Here is a 22,074-nt window from a genome sequence, read left to right on the forward strand (position 1 = left end):
ATGGCCAGCCAGACAAGCGCACTTTAAACCTCTAAACTCGGCTGTCTTAAGACAGACGCCTTTCCCTCCAATCAGGGCGCTTCTCTCAAGAGCAGCGCCAGGATTGGCTTGGGAGCCTGATTCGAGGAGAGAAGACGATTGAGGGCAAAACGTTCGTTGCAGGAAGATAGGTGTGTTTTATTTTATTTAATGTATTATTTTTTGGGGGGTTTTGCCACCTGCCTCACCACTCTCGGGACATGCCAGCCAGCACTGCCTTACTTTGACAAGGATTGTGGTTGGTGCTTGACCAGGGCACACACCCCAGGCAACCAGTAAGGACAGCTTTTTGGTAATGGTACACTGCAAGGGCATACTAGTCCCAATATATAGTGTGCCACATTTGTATATATTAAGCATCCACACTCTGCCCTTTTGAGCTTACAGGGCATACTTTACAGATGAATTTGCGAATAAATAATAAGTTTTTGTTATAAATGGAAAATAGATTTTCCTGTGCTATGTATTATTGTAGTGCTTTTAAATCACAGCCCAACCACAACACAATTTTATTCCCTGAAGCTAAATACATTTCATACATGAGGGTGAGGTAAATACACACTGCAGCCCACAAATTACATTATTGTCACTGATACAATTTTGTGGCCAACCTGCAATGGACATACTGGACGGTTAATTAAACCACCTGCATGAAGCCAATTTTACACTGTAGTGTGAGGGAAAGAGCACACACTGTCATATCAAATATTTGTGTCAAAGTACACAGTAATAATACTAGCAAAGATAGGGCCCATAGAGAGGTGAAAACTCTGGGGTGGTTCAACGCAGATCAGGCAGATTCCCTAGAGATGGGATGTGAAAATTCAGAAGGCTGCAGAGTTTCAAGTATCAGGTGTTTCACTCCAGGGGCCGTATAACAGATGGTGTCCCGGGGGTGCAACGGGAGTTTGCGCCTGCTTTCGCACCCCAGGGCACTTTGGTGTTACAGAAGGGGATGCAGACGCTTGTGCTTCCCCTTCTATAATACCGATAGCGCTGGCGCACTTAAAGCACCAGCGCTATCAACAGAGGGTGTTCTCTCACTTGCATAGGGGCCAGCCCTATACATATGAGGGAATTCCTTTGACTCTGCACCCACACCGTATTACAGACGCGGAAGCAGAGTCAAAGAAGCCCTCAGGAGGCGCTCGGACAGTGCCTCATTTAAAAGGTGGCGCACTGTCAGTGTGACCCCCTGACAGCAACCTTCTACAGGGGGCAAAGGGGGTCCCATGGACCCCCCAGACATCCCCCTGCAGGCGGGTGCAGGCGGTGACTGCACCTGTCTGCAAGGGGATCTCGAAACCCCTTTGAAAGTGCAGGCGGGTCCGCCTGCAATGTGAAAACATGGAGCGGCTGTCCGTGTTTTCACATGAATTATCTGCCCCCAGGGCAGCGCGGGTCCGCAGCTGCCCTGGGGGCAGCGCATACACCATAATGGGGTGCATTATCACTGTTTGCACCAGGAACACCTTTTAAAAGGTGCCCCGGGCGCAAACAGTGATAATGTGTTAATGCGTCCCCTGGTTGTCTGATGCAGCACATTGAGCAAAGGGCTTATGTAAGCAGTTTACAGATTTTTATTGCATTTTGTATATATATATATATACATATATATATATATACATATATATATATGTATATATATATATATAAAAAACAGGGTGGTGACTCTTCTAGCCCATGCACTTTTGTGGCTTTTGTGATATTGAAAACCACCCTTTTCCTTCTATCATCCTCCACTGTGCCTATACGCTCTCAGTACCACCACCCAGTGGTGGCCACTACCATGACATGTGTTGGTAACTGAAGCACAGTCGGCTTCACAGTTTGCCGTGCTCAGCAGTTCCTGGAGTACTTGCTTATTCAGAAGTGTTATCAACATAACAATGTTTTCAACAATGTGACACAGGTGATAACATTTTAGCATAAAGTCTGGTCTATTTAAGTAAAGCAATATAAAAGCAAAAATAGAACATGTTTAGACAAGCTGAAATGGCGGGAATGGGCACAAAAAGGTGGCAGTTTTCCCATGTCACAAGATTCAGCGACTGCAGAAGTAAATTAAAAGGAAGCTTTGTAGAGCTCAGCAAAGGACCCTCAGCACATGAAATGCTGAATTCATTTTTCTTGTGATTACAAGGGCTAATGAAAAAAACAAAAACAATTGCGGGATATGCTGAATAACACAACACTAAAACACCACTACTGTGATAGCCCAGCCGTAAGCATAGGATAATTATTTTTGGTAGAAAGCTGACATTTTAAGCGTAACGGCTTAGAAAACACATGTTGCTTTGTAAGACCACAAACATACATAAAGTGATGTTTGAAAGTAAATCAAAATTCCCAAAAAGGAATGAGTGGGTGTATATTCTGTGCAGCAAGACTGTGCTACAGTCAAAAAATGCGCACGCCCCTAGAATGCAGCTGGTACAAGTGCGTTTGTAGGTGTAACTGGTACCAGTTTCTTGTATTTTTAAATCTAGTAACTTGTGCTACTAAACATCCAGTTGCAGTAGACTTGATTAACGAATAATAATTAGGTTATTCGCTATATGTGACCTTCTGTGATTGGTGGCATGCAAGGAACAACAGCCTACTGTTTGAATTCTCAAAGGAGATTTTTTTTTAAGGAGAGCATTTTAGTTAAAGGAACAGATACTGCTTTAAAAACAAAAATGTTTGCCATTTGAGAAGACATGGGGGAAATTCCAGTGGTCTCTAGTCCATTGCCTACTGCACCCCACACCTCGTGTCAATTCCCTAGGGGGGAATTATCCAACAAGGATAGCTTTGTGTATCCATTACCACCTTCATTGAGGTGTCTGTAGTTGTTCAATGGTTTGCAACCACAAAAGGTGGACACAAAACATCACATTATGAATCACAAATAAGAGGGAACGCCCCTTTTGCTCCCCTCCTTATTGTGATTTGTAAGGGGAATTTCAAATGGGGTTTAGCACACTGTATAAAAAAAGATTTTGTGAATTGCAGGGTTTAAAACTGCAGAATTATGTTGTGATCCAGTCCTATTTTCCGATTCGGACACATGCATTTAAAAAGATGCTCATAGTCCTGTTGGCTCATCTCTTCTGATGGTACAGTCTTAGGGAGGGTCATCTACAGAAATAAAGATTATGAATGTTGATGGGTAATATATATCAGGCAGCCATTATAATCAGAGCCAAGAGTCTACTCACCCCCACGGAATCCATATTTTTAGCAATATAATTGTGTGTCTGCCTCCAATCGATGGCTACTCAGGACTATAAACTTTCCTCACAATGTCTGAGAATGGAAATCTCAGTGCAGTAACCATCTAAGTGGTTACTATAGTCATAAGAAATAGCGTAAAGAGAGCGGCAGAGTAGTTTAAAGCTGCCAGCGTACTGAAAACCGCCAACTGCATACATCTATCTCACACTTTTTCACACATCACAAGTTACATATCACAAGTGCTGTATTCCATTACATGATCACTGCACCTCAGTGGGTATTACGCACCACTTGGAAACACTTCCCACATAGGATCAAGGACAACACACTTACACCGACACACCCTATAAGGTGTACCCTGCCACCCAAGTAGGCAAGTGCTTCAGATCCCCACAAAGGGGTAGAAAATGCTATTCATATGTTGCTATACAATACTCTAAGACCATGCAGTCTTGGCACTGGAGGCAAAAGCACATCAGCAGACTGTGGTCCAATGCCCACCCGTGAGGCAAGTGGCTGTTTGGCTTTGTTGAAGACTCTGAATAGTGGACACTTGGGGCAGGTGAAACTCAGCCCAGGATAAGGCCAACGTCTATGATCCATACCCAGTTTCATCAAGGCACGACTTTGCCTAGTGAAATCTGGGTGTAAGGTACTAGGTTTAAGGTCATGGACTGTGCCAAGCTCCTTCTTTGCATGGCCCACAACATACCCATCACTGTTTGCAGGAAATGGCGAAAAGCTATATCTAAATGTTTACATGTTGAATGGTGGGGTCCTACGCGTACGGAGTGGACTGCATGTGCTCATTGCCATGCACAGGAGTGTTATGATGAGCAGAAGAATGTGCACAGGAGGTGGAATGGTTACCTACATCATGTAGTTGGGAGTTATTCCATGTGACTAGAGACAATGCAAGGTGGCTATATGTTTGGGGATATTGCATTCATGGTGTAGGCAAATGCCAGTACAGGTGTCGGGATTCTCTGCTTCATAAACTACATCTTCACAAAACCAAAAGAAAATGAAAATATTACATGAGTAAATGTCATGGTTAGATACAAAGACGAGTAACTTCTCAGTATTATAAAAAGAAGCTTGTACATTTCCCATGAATCTTACACTCAATGAATGTACATTTCCTACGTCTCAACCATGTACACTTGCGAGCTGTGATGAGCTGCACAACCATAGACATTGGCTTGACACTCCCTAAACTACTCATGACATCTCTAAAAACGTTAGTAGCGACATCACCAAGAAATAACCCAAAATCTTATCATTACTAGCAGTTTTAAAGACTCAAAACCTGCAATCTGAAATCTGTTTTTACAAAGATAATATAGATAAAAAGGCAGCAGTAACCTAAACATGAACTAATGTTGCACACAAAGCAGTTTTGAAATAACAATGAACCGATTTCTTAGAGATGAATTGTGGCAGTTTCTGATCAGGAATTGTGTACCAAACCTACATATATCACAAATTTGCTCACATTTCTTCAAAAGCTACCGAACAGATTTTCACACAACCAAATCAAAGGATTTAAGAGAAACACTCTTCCTGCCAAGTTTGATGTAATTCTAGGCAGTGTTTGTTTTTGTTCTAGTAGACATCAAACATTCCTAGGTTAGTCTGAATAGGAAATACAACTTTCGGAATCTGCGTTATAAACTTTTCCTTACAGAATTGCATGCAAATATACGTTTTTGGAAATTTTGGTTTAAGAGTCATCCAACAAGCAAATAACATAACTACGAGGATGCTTCTAAATGCTCTAATAGGTAGTGAGCTATCAGTGGCGCTCAGCTTTTCATTCTTTTTATTTCTCAGCAGAATACATGGCTAGATCATCATCCATGCGCTTCAGCCCTCTCAGGCCTTTCTCGATACATCAGTAAGAACCATACATAGATTCACAGAGAGCGAAGTCCTCCAGGCTACTTGCGAAATCATATGACTTCAAAGCATGGGCATCATGAGACCCAAATGGACTATGTCTAGCAATATGAAGAAAGGCATAAATGAGGAAAATCAAACATTGCAAGAGAGAGTAATACTCAGATAGTCCTGGGTGGGAGTAGTAGGGACAGGCTTAGGTAGAGGAGAAAGAATGGAAAGAGTGAAAGGTGCACTTAACTCTATTATCTTTTGGAGATTTAATTGGGCATATGTAGACCAACCCACCGGTAATAGACTCAGCGCAGCAGAGTCCTAAACCATCTGGATTAAGCACCACATGTTCTACTAAAATGTAAACTGCATTTGTACGTCGTTTATGTTTTGTTTATGTGTTTATCTTGCTCTATTTCTTTTTCCCTCTTTTGTTTGTTTTTAAGTGCCCATGTGGGTTCAGATGGGCTACATGGACACCATGTGATTCAGCGGCGACTCCTCAACAATGGCGGAGGAGCATCGCCCCACTGGCTTAGAGTCAGCAGCTGAAAAATAAAATTATATTTTATTATTGATTTATTTATCAGTGGCGGCTGACAAAAGATGAAGAGTGATGAGGCGGATGGAGGGGACTTGAGGGGTGGGCGAGCGCGGGTGGAGCGCACGGCGGGGATGTTTAATAATAAACATGCCTCTCGATCCTTTTGCACCCAGTTCCTGGCCATGGTCCCAGCAGTTCCTGGGACAGTATCACAGACTCCCTGAACAATCCCTGTGCTGCTCTCAAGCAAGAGAACATCATGGGGATTGGCCTGAACGGGCTGGATCAACGCTTGCTCAGCACAGGGAGTCTTTGCTGTTTGCTGTTTCTCCAACTCGGCTGTGCAATACAGCTAGGTTGGAGAATTCGAACTGCGCATGTCAGTTTGGCTGGCCTAAGATGGCCGACCAAACTGCTATGCGCACTTAAAAGTTTACCAACCACTCCTCCTTCCCCCTCCCATGGCCCGACCCCGCCCCTCCTTGCACACGCTGGTCCAGCCAGCAGCTGAAGTGATGTGTCAATTTCTTTCTGTTTCATTTTACAATCGCTAATTAAATTTGGGTTTGCACCCTGACTTATGAAGTTGTTTTTACATTCTAGACTTTAAGTTACACTTAATGACTTTTGCAATATTACCATAATGAAATAACATTTATATTAACCTTTTTCTGCATGAAGTTCCATCATACTTCGAGGCACTATAAGCAGCTGCATGATAATGCAACTACCTAGTGTTGTGTGTTGTTTATTGTGTTTTTTATTACAGATGTGAAGTCATAAGAACTTGGAAGCAGCTGGGAAAGTGCGCATGCAGATTTGTGAAAGTCGTAAGGATGTTCAGTCTAATTTCATATTTGAGAAGGGTGGTCATGTGCATTTTACTCATCGTTACTATGAATAGTGGGAGTGAATGTGAGGGGCCTCATAAGATCTAGTTTTCATCGGAGGGGGTTTTAACATCGTAATATCCTTTAGGTGTTTTCCACTGAGCTAGAAGGTACGACGCAGAGCTAGTGCTCAATTGTCAATGTATGTGTAGCCTCTCTCTGACTTTGTACAATATTGTATATGACCTGAACCTGATCTAATATGGAAGGATCCTTTGTTAAAAAAGTGTGCATAACATGACCTCATAAATAGGTAATACAGTAACTAAGCGAGAGACAGAGGGGTTTGGCCACTAGGTGCTCCTAGATTCCCTCTTCTCAGAACCATTGCACCTGGGCTGAAGTTACACATTGCAGGGTCGCGGGAGGGAGTGGTCTTGCCTCCATACTCGCTGTGCATTGTCTTTTGATCCAACCTCTGCCTAGTTCCTGAACCTTCAGTAAGTACTGCCTACAGCATTCAGCCATCAGTGGCAGGCATTATGTGGAGGGCATGTGATTTGGCAATGCTCTGCTTGCAGTCCCAGGTCTTTAAGGTGATCACTGTGCTCTTAAAACAGTAGTTATTTTCATCCCCACTGAGGTTCAGGAACTATTATGATTTATGGTATAGTTAGGTGCTTTTTGTAATTTTTTTCTATCGCTCCTGGTGATCACATTCACCACAGATTTTTTAAATTGTTTGTACTCTGTGGATCGAACTGTGATTGCTTGTCTTTGGAATTGCCTTTTTCAAACATTTGCACTGCAGAGGATAGGAAGCCCCAACAGTGTGGACTAGGGCAGCACTCAGCTGCACTGGTCCTTCATTTCTGGTATCCATATGTTTTTTTAACGATCTCTATTGATTTTGAGTGAAAATGAAGCACTGGTATTTTCCAATCGGCATCAATGACATACATGGCACCAGCTCTTGTTTTCCTCATAGCTCTGTTAAAGTATAGAACTAAGGATATTGCAAATAAGCACGTATGTGGTGGACATGTAAACGATTTCTCTCTGAGTTCAGAAACTGTTGCCACTACTTTTTCTCAGTGGTCTGTCCTCGGTAGGAGTATCCAAACCATGGGGCAGTAATCAGCTTTAACAGTTTTACATTGGAAGCATGCACTCCCCGCTCTCTTGTACATCCTACCAAGACACCTGGGAAAAGCTCCTGCATCCATATGTAGAAGATGGAGGATAAGGCAGGCTGGGCGATGCCGTAATGTCCCTTTCACAGCTGAATAAATATATTATGGCTGCCAGTGCTTAATATGGGCTGGTCCTCCCAAGGCCTCTGCAACAGACTCAGCACCTTCTTCCACCACAAGATTAAGATGATCTAAGACAACTTCGGCAACCAAGACCACCTCACTGCTCCAGCTCCCCCCTCATGCAACGTCACCCAACAAACCCTGCTAAAATGGATCCCGCTCACGACAGAAGACACATCGAAGAGCATGAAGAGCATCCATTCTGGAGCACTATCAGACCCCTGCTCACATCACTTCTTCCACAGAGCCGTACCTACCATCCCTCCCAAACTAGGTCGGATGATCAACTGCTCCTTCGAGACCGCCACCTTCCCGGATGACTGGAAACATGCAAAAATCAACCCACTCTTGAAGAAACACTCTGCGGACCAGATGGACCTTAAGAACTTCAGGCCCATCTCCCTGCTTCCCTTCGAAGCCACGGTCATCGAAAAGGCCATCAACATCCAGCTAGCAAACTTCATTGAAACTTACAAAGCCATGAATATCTCCCAATCTGGATTCTGAAGTAATCACAGCACCGAGAACGCCCTACTCGCCGCCACCAACAACATCCGCTCCCTCCTGAACCAGGGTGAAATTGCAGCCCTCTTCCTCCTGGAACTCTCGGCTGCATTCGACATCGTCCCCCACCGCACCCTAGCCACCAGGCTTCATAACACCGGCATCCGTGGCAAGGCCCTCGACTGGATCCGCTCCATCCTCACCAGCAGACCTCAGTAGGTCAGATTCCCTCCCTACCTCTCGGAACCGACAGAGACCAACTATGGAGGCCCCCAGGCCTCCTTCCTCAGACCCATCCTCTTCAACGTCTACATGGCCCTCCTCGCAACCATTGTCAGGAACCACAGGCCCAACATCGTCTCATACACCAACGACACCTAGCTGATCCTCTCCTTCACCAATGAACCAAACATCACCAGACACAACTTCCAAGAGGGGATGATAGCTGTCGCCACCTGGATGAAGAACAGCTGCCTGAAACTCAACTCCGAAAAAACAGGACTCGTCAACCTTGGCATCGCCCCCTCCGCATGGAACAACTGTTGGTGGCTCTCCGCCATGGGAATCCCCCCACCTACATGGACCATGCACAAAAACTCAGCATCGTACTAGACTAATTGCTCACAATGAACGGCCAGATCAACGTCATACCCTCGACCTGCTTCAACACCCTCCACATGATCCTAAAGACTTTCAGATGGCTCCCAACCGAATCTAGAAAAACCATCACACACTCATCAGCAGCAGACTGGACTACGGCAACGCCCTCTACGCTGGAATCAATAAGAAACTCCTTTGCAAACTCCAGACTGTCCAGAACGCCTCAGCCAGACTGATCCTCAATATCCACTGTTGCAGTCACATCACCCAACGCCTGCGTGATCTCCTCTGGCTTCCAGTCGAAAGAAGAATAACCTTCAAACTCCTCACCCACATTTAGAACATATACAAGGCCCTTCACACCACCGGACCTGCATATCTGAACAGTCGCCTCTCCTTCCACGTACCCAAAAGACGCTACTCTCTCTGGCCACCGTCCACTAGACTTGGGGGAAAGTGCTCCTCCTACCACCTCACAGCCAAGGCCTGCAATACCCTATCCATCCACTTTCGGCAATCTCCCACATTGCCACTGTTCAAGAAGGACCTCAAGACCCGGTTGTTCGGATGAAACCAGCACTCTAGGGAGCCTCCCTTTCCCCCCCACAGCTTCTTAAGACTTTCACAAGTGAGTAGTTGTGCTTCACCAACCCTGATTGATTGGCTGCCGGAGGTTATCAGCACTGGTAAGCACAGTCTGGCTGGTATTTTACAGTGCTTCCCCCTTCCAGCTCAATTGGAAGACCAACATTTCTTTCCAATGCACAGGAAGGCAAGAAAAAGAAACGCAGACACCACCAGTCTCCGTGTGCATTTCTGATCTCACAAGAAGGGTCTGCATGGGACGTATGAGGAAGCGGAATTTAAGGACCAGCTGGGACGCAGGAGAGAAAATAAAAACAGGATGGAAATATATTATCAGCCTTTCATATGGGCACATTTAAAAAAAAAAAAAATAGATCATGATGGTGAATAGGACACCACCATTTTCCAATCAAAAGCACACAATTAGAAGGCAGTATGGCATGGGACAACTGAAATATTATCCAAAATCACGTTGGCTTAGGAGCAGGTTTCCATAAACCTGAACCAGAGAAAATGCTGTACCTGAAAGTAATCCTAGGTGCTGCTCAAATATGGCAAATATTTGCTCATTACAATATAGCAGCCAGGTAAGGATGTTCCTTATAGACCAGCCTTGATCAATGTACCGATGGGGTTGCCCTATTACCCTAGGCCTCTGAGGCCAGTGCAGCTCTCTACCACTGGGGCAAGCTAAATTACTCCAGGGATGAGAATTCCAGAAATGACTGTGAAAGCTTCAAATGTTTCTGAAACAATTTCAGTTAACTTATCACTTGGTTGCTAAATTATTTACATAAAGAGACTGAGGCAAGACTTTATCGCACCCATCACTACAGTGGGTTACAGTTAAAATCTGGAAACAGTGGTGCACGAGTCTGGAAGACCCTTCAGCTTAATCTTCCTCAAAGGAGAGACTCAATAATTAATATTAAACACGAATGATTGAGAACCCAAAACTTGTCATAGTTTCTAGTAATGTGCAAAATAGTTAGGTAAAGTCAAACAATAGATTGCAACTAGGTCACATAATGCACAATAGTGTTTTTCTTTAACAGTTGGTTGCTTTATTCATGATCCTCTCTGTTTTAAAAACATATATTTTTTTGTTGTTGCAGCGAGCGTGTTTAGTCCCTTCCGGAACTTCTAAAGGCTTGTATTAATATTCGGTCTGTTTGTCGCAGTAGCTGAATTGATCTTCCCAATGTGAAAAAGTGTAGCTTCAGCATTAAAAGCAATGTATGAGCAACATCGCTCACTGGACCATAAAGGGTCTCATCCTATATTGGATGGAAGATTTATGCACCAGGAGCCATTAAGAAAATACCTACAGTAATTCCAATTCCATGATGTTCGCACACAGACAGAATATCAATACAAGCCCTGAGGAAGTGCCGGATGGGACAAAACATGTTGTTTACAACAAAAAAGCAGAAGTAAAAAAAATTTTTTTTTTAAAAGAGGATCATAAATAAAGAAACCAACTTTTGAAGAAAAAACACTATTGAGTCTGTGTCAGACTCTGATCAAAAAAGTCCGACCAGAGACATTATTTTGGCTAGCCACCACTGAAATTGAGGCAAATTCCAAATAGTCACCATATCATGTAAGTAACACTTGTTTGTAGGCCCTGTTGGTCTGCGCAGCAGCACTTTTTATTCTAGTATTTAGATTTGCATTTTCACTTGATAAGCGTAGGCAAAATGGTACTGTTAAATAAAAAAAGCAAAAATTGTTGTGGTGACAAGTGACATGAGGCTGACTACACTAGTGACTCATTAGGGGCCCACAAAAGTCAAAAGGCTAAGAAAGGCTGACCTATAAGACTGATAAACTGCAAATCATATCCCTGACATTCTGCATTTATTTAAGGACAAGCAAGGACTTACTCTTTAAGCTATAAGTGTACTGACTTACTCTCTTTTCTGTGGCTTCACAGTATTATATTTAAGGGTGTTATTTCCCAACTTAACTGTGTTAATTTCATTTACTTCAGGCAGTAGACAAGGCTGAGTCATTCTTGGCTGGGTTAATTCCTTGGAGCTTCATATTCCTCAGAGATACAGGCAGGAGGCCTATTAAACAACTAAGCTATATCTTGAAAGATAAAGACAGCTTGTACAATGAGAACTTCAGTTTTTGACGCTTTCACAGGTAACAGACCATTGCTTAACTGCTGACCAATCTTGAACAAGGCAGAAAAAGAGGGCACTAAATAACCCCCCAAAATTGGCAATTTTTCTCATGCACTTTTGGCTGGAGCAGGCAAATTCCATCCTCCAGGTCAGAAGAGCACAAAATACTCCACACTCGTGGGCAAGGCGAGGGGGGATAAGGCACCCTCCCCCCTTGGTAGGGAAAATGCAGTATAATTACTCTTTGGGAAGGTGGGTACCAACTAATGCACCCAATCATGTACCAGTGGAGTTGTTCAGGTCTCCACATGCAAACCCTCACATTGTGTACGTCAGGCGGCAGTGACTAATACATTTTAGCTCATGAACGAGGGGCCTTGGAATTTAAGGGATCCGGTAATTGACCAGGATATAATTCGATACAAGGTTCAGCATGCAAATACATCGCCTTTGGGGGTATTCCCCTCCCCACGGTTATGGTTTGAACAGGCAAAGTGTGAAGTTAGGGATGTTTGCATTATAAGTACGATCTTATGGAATAGCATCTAATCAAATTAAGAAACAGTATAGTACATTGAAATGTACAGCAGAGAAAAGTAAGAGCTTGGTCGTTGGTTAAATGTCTAAATTCTTTTTTTGTTGGTTTCCTTGCGCCAGAGGGGTCACAGGCAACGTGTTCACCCCCTCATGGCACCAGGGCTGGAGCTTTCTATAACAGATCGCATTGAGACTGGTACTTTGACTACAGACCCACTATTACTGTAACTTAAAGATTGAGAGAATAGGGCCTGGCAGAGAGTTCTGTACCAAAACGTCTGTACATCCTTTCCAACGAAAGCCATGAAAAAGCCCGATGGGGGAGTGAAACGTGTGTTGGCTGAGATCCTTTGTCACAGGAAAGGCATTGACAAAAGGATTCAACCATTTAATTGACGATTACACACATTTCCATATGCTATATCATTTTTTCATTTGATTGGGTGCTACTCCATAAGAGAATACTTGTAGGGTAAACATCCCTGACAACCTTTATCGACACTGACTGATAGACTGCTGACTTTATGCAGGGCGTGGGTGCTCAAGAACCCAAATGCCCCCGAACACTGAGCAAGGTGAGGTCAGAGACTGATACATCTACCCGTGAACAAAGTACAGGGTAGGTCAAGCACACAGAATCACGGGCACCAGATGAGCTCTATCCCAGGGCTCCATAAACCCTCCAGAAAAATTGGGCAAAGGGGGGCTTGGGCAGCTACCAATTGCCCCCAGTACCCTGTTCAAAACAGCAAAGAGGGCATATTGTAAACCAGGGTCTCATCAAGCATTAGAGAAGCCATGCATCTCTAAAGTCAAATGATGCAATGGTGATCATGGCGCAAACCTCAAAGAAAATGTATTAAACCAATAAAGCTACTACCATAAATGTAGTTCCTTCCCCCACCATGCTCACTTAACCTCAACTCACAGTCCACTATACACTCTTTCCGACATTAAATATGTGTTCACAAGTACAAGGCCACATTATGCAAAATCACAAAGTATGTATATAATGCAAACATACGGACACCCACATTTATGCGGAAAATATGTTTAACAACGCAATATAAGAATTGGTACTTGTAAAGCTATATTCTTGACAACAGAGAACATTATACAATACAGTCCTAGAAGTTCTTCACAGTTTGTCCTGTATAAAAGCCAGTTTATGATCATTATGTACAAGCTTGTATTTACTATTCCAGGAACATGTGTATAATATGCATACGCTTAAACAAACATAAAACTACTTGCCTTCATCACCATCGTCTCCAAAGGGGTAGAAGAGGGCCACTGCCACGTTGATAAACACAGCCAAATTGAAGGAAATACTTCCCCAGAGAGAAATGTGTCTGGAGAACCAAAATAATCCTGGGTTATCTAAAAGAGGAAAAGAACACTGTTGAATGGTCAGATAAAACAAGCAGAGGTCAAGCAACATTAAGCAGCAAGACATACATGCCTGCTCGAGAAACATGAGCGGAGTAATTGTAATTATATTTTAATGAGGATGAAGGAAGAGCTTTGTCAATGAGCATTTAATGTTCTTAGGGCTCATGAAAGAGCAGTTCAATTGCAGAACCTATTCTAAAATCTAAAAATCAACTTTAAGTGAGGGCCTATATGTAAATTCCAAAATGACACACGTCAGTCTCTCCTAATTTGTTATTTTGGTACAGCACCCAGGTGGATGATTGCTTGCTCAGAATGTTTTTCATTTTGTGAAGGGAAGATGAAGTGTGTTGGAGGGTACACGAGAAAGTAATTGGTTTAGAGACGGGAGTATAAGAAGTACAGTTGATGCTAAATACAAAAATAGATGTAGGTGCTTTTTTAGTGCTTTCTAAATGTTATACAAGTTAGTGGAAAGGCACATTGCTCTAATCTTGCCCCAACCCAGTCATCTTCTTTAAAACAAGAAATACGTACATACCCTATCAGGTGAAATAGAACTGTAAAGTAATATGTAAGGGTTCTGCAATGTGTTTGAGATCAGAAGGCCGTCTACCAGGAGACACTAGTGCCCTTGTAAAGAGAGCTTTGCAGGCCACGGCCCATTTTAGATTATCTCAGGAGAAAAAACTTCAGATGCTACTATTAAATAAATACCGGAGTTAAAATGTGTTAACTCCAATGAGAAAACCCTAAGTCAATTCTCAGGTCCCGGAGAACAAATTACCACATACAATGAAGCAAGCAACTACTACTGAAGATGTTCTTGCATTAGCATTGTGAGAGCGTTTTTAATCATTAGAAAATAATGCTTAATTTAGATGTGTTTAAGCTAGCCTGATTTCGCTTCAACCAGCTTGCACTGACATTATTTCACATTTGCAGGAAGAAAATGCACTTTTATTTAACGGGAATGAACTTTCTCCACGTGCATCCGTTTCTCTGTGTACTTTTCCATTTCAGAAAATCATCAAAATAAAAGTCTCATTCGTTGCAAGGTTTATTTTATAAACAGTAATTGCATTAATGTGCCAGGAAGCCATGTCCAGGATATTCTTGTATGGTGTAATTTTCAAGGCCCTTTTTTAGGTTTGAATGAAAATACATTTGAAACATAAAAGTATTATTGTTTGTTAAGTCACAATGATGCACTGCCATCTACTTCATTTCATATGCACACCACTTTACAATATGCAGCAAAGTAGGTGCATAGTACATGTATTGTATTTGATGTATCTAATGTATTTTAATGCTAATTGGTCTTTGGCTTGTAATATGGCTTTCTGTGCTTAAAACTCTACAAACGTTATGTGCCAGAGCTTTTTGAACTTGCTTAGAGACTTTGTCAGCCTGTCTACTGTCTTATACATTGGCTTTTCTTCTTTTCCTAACTGAGCAGACTTTATGTCAGTCTGTCTGTTGCTTTAAACGTAGAACTTAGCATTTGTGGCTCACTCTTTAGAGCCCGATTCAATATCAGTTCTATTACTTAACTATACTTTGGGTCTGGCTACTACTTGCTTTAGAGAGTGACCTTATGTTAATTCTCTTGCATTTTTGGATTTTGACTTAAGATTTCTAATTCTGCATTATTTAACACTCCTTTGCCATCTGTAATGATCCTAATTTTTAATAAACTTATATGGTTTCGACTAGAATTTTTGTCTTCGGGAGGTTGAATTGCACAGGATAGGGCAAACTCAGACAGCCCGGATCCTACGTCTGGACTTTCTTAATTGTTTTAATTAGAATAACAACAGCATGATCGAGAACGAGAAAACCAAGGGCATTATGCCCAATTGTCTAACTATAAAATAAAGAAAACACGTTTTCTTAATTTATTATCAATAGACCTTTGCAAAGAGCATGCACTATGAAAAATGCTTCTTGATCAGGTCACCCTTTTTGGTAATTCATAACAGGAAACTCTGAAGGCCTTTCTATGACTACATCATTAAGAAAAATATGTATGACAAAGGCATAAAACAAAGTAACTCTCCCAGTTACCATTGTTTTGCATATTACTTAAAGGGATCACTATCAGAATGTTCTGTCTTCCGTAGAGAAATCATTATTCTAATTTTCAAGGTGAACAGCGCTCATAACAGAATTTATAGGGAGTTACCTAAACAGTAAACAGTGCACACCTATACTAATTGCATGGTTTAATACCACATATATAAGGCTGCCATGTACATAAGATGTAAGCCTAATCACAATAAATAACACACATGCTGATGCACAGGGTTTCATGCTAAATTATTACCATTGTTGTGTGTTGGAAAAAGGCATGCTTCACAAGAAGTGATGCCTCGAGTGGGACATGATGTCCATTCTCTCCCTCTGCAATGGTAATAAACAGCATATTACACTCAATGCATTATGGTTTACACCATTGCATTATTTCATGTGTATTTGCTTTAACAAGTTTTTCATCAACGAAAAGGTGACAAGGGGTTATGTTTGTTCAGTAAGGTACATTCACTTTGAAAAGGCCTCAAGACTATTAGCAGAGTTGTTCCCTGTGCAAAATAACTGCCACATGCAATACATGAGATAGGGAACAGTGTTAATATATCGGACTTGCAATGCAAAACTGAAATTTGACCGCTGTACTAATAGTAGTAAATGTGTGCAAATGTATTATAACAGTTGGGGTGGTGGGGGAGGGGGTGGCGGAGCGAGCCCGAGGCAAGATGGGGCCACACGGTAGTGAGGCTCTGCCAGCGGGTTTAATGACCTGTTAAATATCTGCGTATCCACCAAATATCAGGCCCCACAAATGTCAGCTCTTTGAAGCGGAACTGTCAAGGAAACACCTAGAGTGCAGCAGTGCCAGATTTTGTAGCAGAGAAGGTAGAAGCACAAGTTCTTGTTTCCTCCCTGAAACCTCGAGGGCGCACAAGATGGCAGCTGGGTCGGGCAGTAACATACTCTGTGGGGGAGGAAGACAGGACGTGCTCTGTGCTTGAAGTCGTGCTACCCCTAGCAGCAGAATCCAGATTGGGAGATCTATCGTGGAAGAGGTCTTCACATGATCCCGGACACCTTGGGGTACTGGAGTGGAACAGTGAGTGATTGTGGCTGGCATTCAGCGCGGCTATGGAGGACAGAGATGTCCTTGTGCCGGAGGGCGTCGGCGAGCTGTCCCCGAGCACTGAGACGGTGAAGATGCATAGCCTGAACTGCCACGAGTGAGGAGAGGACACGGCTGTACAAGCGGCATTGAATCGCGCGGTGCGGTGAGTGGGATACACCAGACTCCTACTTCTAGATGGGGCGTATTAGCAAACAGCCGCGGGGCGCTCCCATTGTGGACATCCACCTGTAGATGGCAAGCGGCACTGATTTCCTTGATGTATGAGCTCGGAAATGTATTTTACAATAAGCTGGGAGCCTTGCGGGCACGCACGCAGAAGCATGGTCTCACTAGGGGCCTGATTGAAAAAGTGCAGCAACACCAGCCAGCGAGCTCTTTCACTAACATTGGTGTGATACTACGCACAGTCACTTGATAATAGTGGACCCACATACCGACACCAGATTGAGCTGCCAGTAAGATCGGCAAATCTTGGCGGAAAAGTGCGACTGAGCACAGCATAGTACAGCTTCACGAGGTGAAGTAGGCCACGAAAACTTAGCTGCTGATTATACTCTTGTGGGGCAGCATAGTAGGAATATACCGTGTGTACAGTTCATTGCAATTGCCCTCTGTCACGCCATCATGGGGAAATCTTACTAACAACAAGTTTGAAGCCCGGCGCGCGAACCAACCTCTGAGTCAGAGAAGAAACAGCCTCAATCGCAATCCCCCATGCTGGAAACCATGCTACAGGTGATACAGCAGAGTTTGCAGGCGATTGACAATAAGATAGACAATCTGTCCCTCAGGATGGATAACATGGCGGCAGAAATGGACAAACAGGGCCAAAGGCTCATGGCAGCGGAACAACGCATCTCGGCGGTGGAAGATGAGCCACATTCCACGGCTGATAAATGTAATGAGAGGGAGAAGCTGTTGGAGGTCATCAGGGCCAAAAATTAGGACCTGGTAGCGTGTTCTCAAAGGCGTCACCTACATATCATGGGAGTACCTAAGAGCACAAACACTGGATGTCTGGAGGACTATGTAGAGGGCATGCTGAAGGATAGGTTTGGAGGAGAACAACTCTCGCAAGTTCTGATCGTGGAACGCGCACATCGCTCATTGGTGCCCAGGCACCCCCTGGTGCGCCACCGTGACCTATCGTTGCAAAGATTTTAAACTACAGAGAACGGGACACGGTCCACAGACTCGCAAGAGAAAAGCAGAACATGTGCTATTAGGGCAATGTGGTTTCTTTCTTCCCTGACTTCACAGTGGAGGCACAGATGGCCCGCAGGGAATATACGGAACTGAAAAGAAAGTTGCAAGCGCTGGAGATACCATACGCCATGCTATACCCGCCAGACTGCAAGTTAAGATGGATGGCAAGGTGAAGATTTTTCAATCGCAAGACTTCCTGCGACAAGTGCATGCGAAAAGGAAGGCAACAGGGAGTCCTACGTCAGCGACACCCTCGGTGAGATCGGATTCAGAGGAATAAAAGTTGGTGATGTTCTACGAACTTTTGCCCAATGTCTCCTGGTAGGAGGTGAGGTAGTTCCCCACTCACTAGAGCTCAGCCTATACAAGGTCTCCTGATTGCAGGCTATGAACGCAGGGGCTTACTTACACAGACATACGGATAACCACGCAGGACTGTAGGTGATTCTGTTCTTCTCAAGTTGTGTGTAAATGGACATTTTGACTCTGCATAAGGGGCTGGACATGAAGTAATGGACCTAGCACTCAGATGGAGATTGTTGCATTGTTTAAGTGTTGTGTCATGTGAGCAATTGTGGCCACTGAATTTTTCTCAGTCGCATTATGACGCATATATTTCTGTTGGTGGCACCGTTGTGGCATAGGTTTTTGGTACTAGACACCATTTATGTGGGGTGTCTTTTCACATATGTGATTGGAGGGAGGTCGGTGCATCACAGGACATCTGAAATTCTGGGAATATATCATAGTATCAGGGAAATGCGGGGGGGTTTCATCAGGATAATCGCAAGGCTACAAGGGTTGGGAGTCCATTTACTTCTAATGTGAGTTTGGTGCATGGTCTTATGAACAACACAGAGAGAGTGCGCACATATATATCCTGTTTAAGCAGTAGCTGGACAATGCGGGGCCCGGCCAGGAACTTATGTGCCTCCCTTATAGAGCGACCCTAGCGGGAAGGAAAGGTAACATATATTGCACTAATGTTCATATTCTATGATGTTCTGTTTGGGGGGCATTGATCACAGGGGTCTGGTTCATGTACGGTTATGTTAATATTGGCAGGGGTTGTTAGTTATATGCAGCCGGTGCTTGTCGGCTAAACAATGAAAACTGTAAGTGGAAGGATCCAAGGTAATTCGGCCTGGCCACACCTGCTTGCAGGTGGGTTAATGGTCCCTGGCCACTCCTCATGAGGGTGATACCCACAAGGTTTGCTTTCTTCTTTGCACTGTTATTTGGGGTATGATTGTTGGCATGATTGGGATGCTGAAGTGGGAGGGGGTGGGTGTGGTGGTTAAGTTTTCTCAGCTGTGTGACACAAATGGTACAACAAGATTATAGGATTCAGGTTTACAGTTCACTGGACAAGTGCATTCATGTCAAACTCTTGTCATAATCTGTGGGGCTCAGAGGGTGACATTAGAATGTTGGCGTGGAACGCGAGGGGACTGAATAATCCTAAGAAGATCAGTCAGGTGTTTGTATACCTTGATAGAGGCCAGGTGCAGCTAGCACTACTGCAGGAGACACTTGACATGGACTAGGGAGGACAGAATCAGCGGTCGCTGGGTGATGGCAAAGGCTGCCGCCTCATACTCTAATTATGCTAGAGGGGTGATGATATTGGTCAAAAAAGGAACGCCATTTAAACTACTTTCCACAGATTCAGACCATCTGGGGCCCTTCACACTGATTCAGGGGAACCTGGCAGGAAGCATACTCGCGATCAGCAACACATATGGCCCAAATATTGCCGATCCTGACTTCTACTCATGCCTCAAAACTAAAATATTAGTTGCAATCAGACTTCGTGATATTGGGAGGTGATTTAAACACATATCTGAATCCTGACGCAGATAGAAGTGCAACCACCCCGTGGCAGGATAACCGTTCGACCAAAGTGATACACGATATAATGCATACATTTCACATGAGAGACATTTGGAGAGACGGACACCCACATACTAGAGAGGGCACCTTCATGTCAGCTGTCCACAAAACATGGTCCAGGTTGGACTGTTGGATCCTCTCGAAGCCAATGGCATCTTGGGTTACTGGGATGCGACATATGCCGTGCACGCTTTCCCACCACGCACAAGTATTGTTAGATATTAACATCCCGGCTAGATATCATCAACTATTCCAATGGTGCTTACAGCCTTCGTCTCTTCTGGATCCGACCTTTAGGGAGTGTATCCCACCAGGCTCTTGAATTGTTTTTTGAGAAAATGTGGGCACAGTGGATGATGCAGGCACACTTTGGGAAGACTTTAAGGTGAGCATCTGTATTGGGCTTCAGTTTGGGGTTCTAAAGACGCTGAGAACATGCATGTATCATCTTGAAATTGAGATAAAACAACATGAACAGGAGTATGCCAGCTCCCTGAACGCATCCAAACTAGCAGAGATTAGGACACTAGTAACTGAATATCACGAGACAGCGGAGCAGGAGATACAACATTTGTCCAGATGCTGGAGGGCTAGGGTTTATGGTGAGGATGGTCACTCTGGCCTTACTCTGGCCGCAAAAATCAAAGGGGTGAGAGCTCAGGATTATGTTACGGAACTGGTAGGGCCAAATGGGACACTGTACTATAATACCCCAGATATTGTAGAAGGCTTCCATGATTATTACGCCTCCCTCTAGGGCTCCGGGGAGGAAGCTGACAGTGAAGAGGTTGGGGATTTCTTTGAGGACAAAGCATTAGCCTGGCTCTCTGAAGGCCAACCTCTCACAGTAGAGGACATGAAAGATGCCATACGTAAGTTACCATCTGATAAGGCCGCTGGCATAGATGGTCGGCCTGCGGAATTTTATAAGGAGTATGTGGACATACTAACCCCACATTTGGTGAATATGTACAGCAAGGGGTAGAAGAAAGGTCGGCTTTCCCCCACCCTACGTGAAGCACTCACAGTGACTTTGCTGAAACCAGGGAAGCAGGCACATAATTGCGAGCCATATCGTCCACTCTCACTGTTGAATATCGACACTAAAATAATTGCTAAGATTATAGCCACCAAATTGCATCTCCTATTGCCAGCTGTGGTCCTCCCGGATCAGTCGAGTTTTGTTCCATCTCAGTCCACATCCCATAATCTACGCACTCGGTTTGTGGTTTTGCACCAGCTGGACCCGGAGTGCAGAGCAATAGCTGTTTTTCTTGATGCCGCTAAGGCTTTTGATTCGGTCAAATGGGGGTATATGTTTGACACTCTAAAGAAGATGGGCCTGCTGTTCCCCTTCAGTAGATGCATAGAGATTCTCTACACAGAGCCACTGGCAAGGGTATACTTTAACAAGTACCACTCTCAACAATTTCACATACACAAAGGGACTAGATAGAGGTGTCCACTCTCCCCTATCCTATTTGCAATTGTAATGGAACCACTGGCGTGTGTGGTGTGACAGAAATACACAAATGTGGCTCTTCAGTTGAGTCAACGTCATCTCATAATCTCCATGTATGCGGATGATATGGTTCTGTACATATGAGACCCAGAAGAGAATCTGCAGCCTCTTATCCGGGAATACATTAAATATGAACATTTATCGGGGCTACAAATTAACTGGGGAAAATCTTCTTTCTTCCCACTCACGTCGAGTACACCGCAGTTCCCAATAGAATATCTACTTGAATGGTCGTCAGACCCTGTTAGGGATTTGGGGCTATGGGTAAACTCTGACTCAGAGATGTTGCTAAGAGAACATTTTGGCAGAGTGCGCACCTCCATGGAAGAGCAGGTGAATAGATGGATTGGCTTACCTCTCTCGCTAGCGGACAGAATAGCGGTTACAAAAATGGTAATTTTACCCCAGTTTTTATATCTCTTCACCAACATCCCTTTTAAGTTAATGAGGGCATTCTTCACACTGTTGCGCTTAACAATATTGCGACTGGTCTGGGCAGGCAAGAAATCCTGGTGTAGTTGGAGTACTCTCACAAGGCCATATTCACAGGGAGGGTTCGCAGTGCCTGATATGTACTTGTATTCTCTAAGCGCACAAGCCCAATTTGCCCACAATTGGTTCTTTCCTCCACCATTCATACCACACGTAGCAGTTGAGACTGATGACATGAGTCCGGATCCCTAGTGGCATTAATCTCATAAT

General features: G+C 43.8%; 1 protein-coding gene across 3 annotated transcripts in view; it reads right to left on the reverse strand.

Moving 5' to 3' along the window:
• ITPR2 (inositol 1,4,5-trisphosphate receptor type 2) overlaps positions 1-22,074 on the reverse strand; it is a 1,735,249-nt gene that overhangs the window by 275,415 nt on the left and 1,437,760 nt on the right. For all 3 annotated transcript variants that reach the window (XM_078674117.1, XM_078674116.1, XM_078674118.1), the window contains one exon: positions 13,454-13,579. In XM_078674117.1, the coding sequence (XP_078530243.1) occupies positions 13,454-13,579 (126 nt within the window). The remainder of the gene's footprint in view (positions 1-13,453; positions 13,580-22,074) is intronic.

The sequence above is a fragment of the Lissotriton helveticus genome, chromosome 1_1, assembly GCF_964261635.1.
Source record: "Lissotriton helveticus chromosome 1_1, aLisHel1.1, whole genome shotgun sequence".
Lineage (NCBI taxonomy): Eukaryota > Metazoa > Chordata > Amphibia > Caudata > Salamandridae > Lissotriton > Lissotriton helveticus.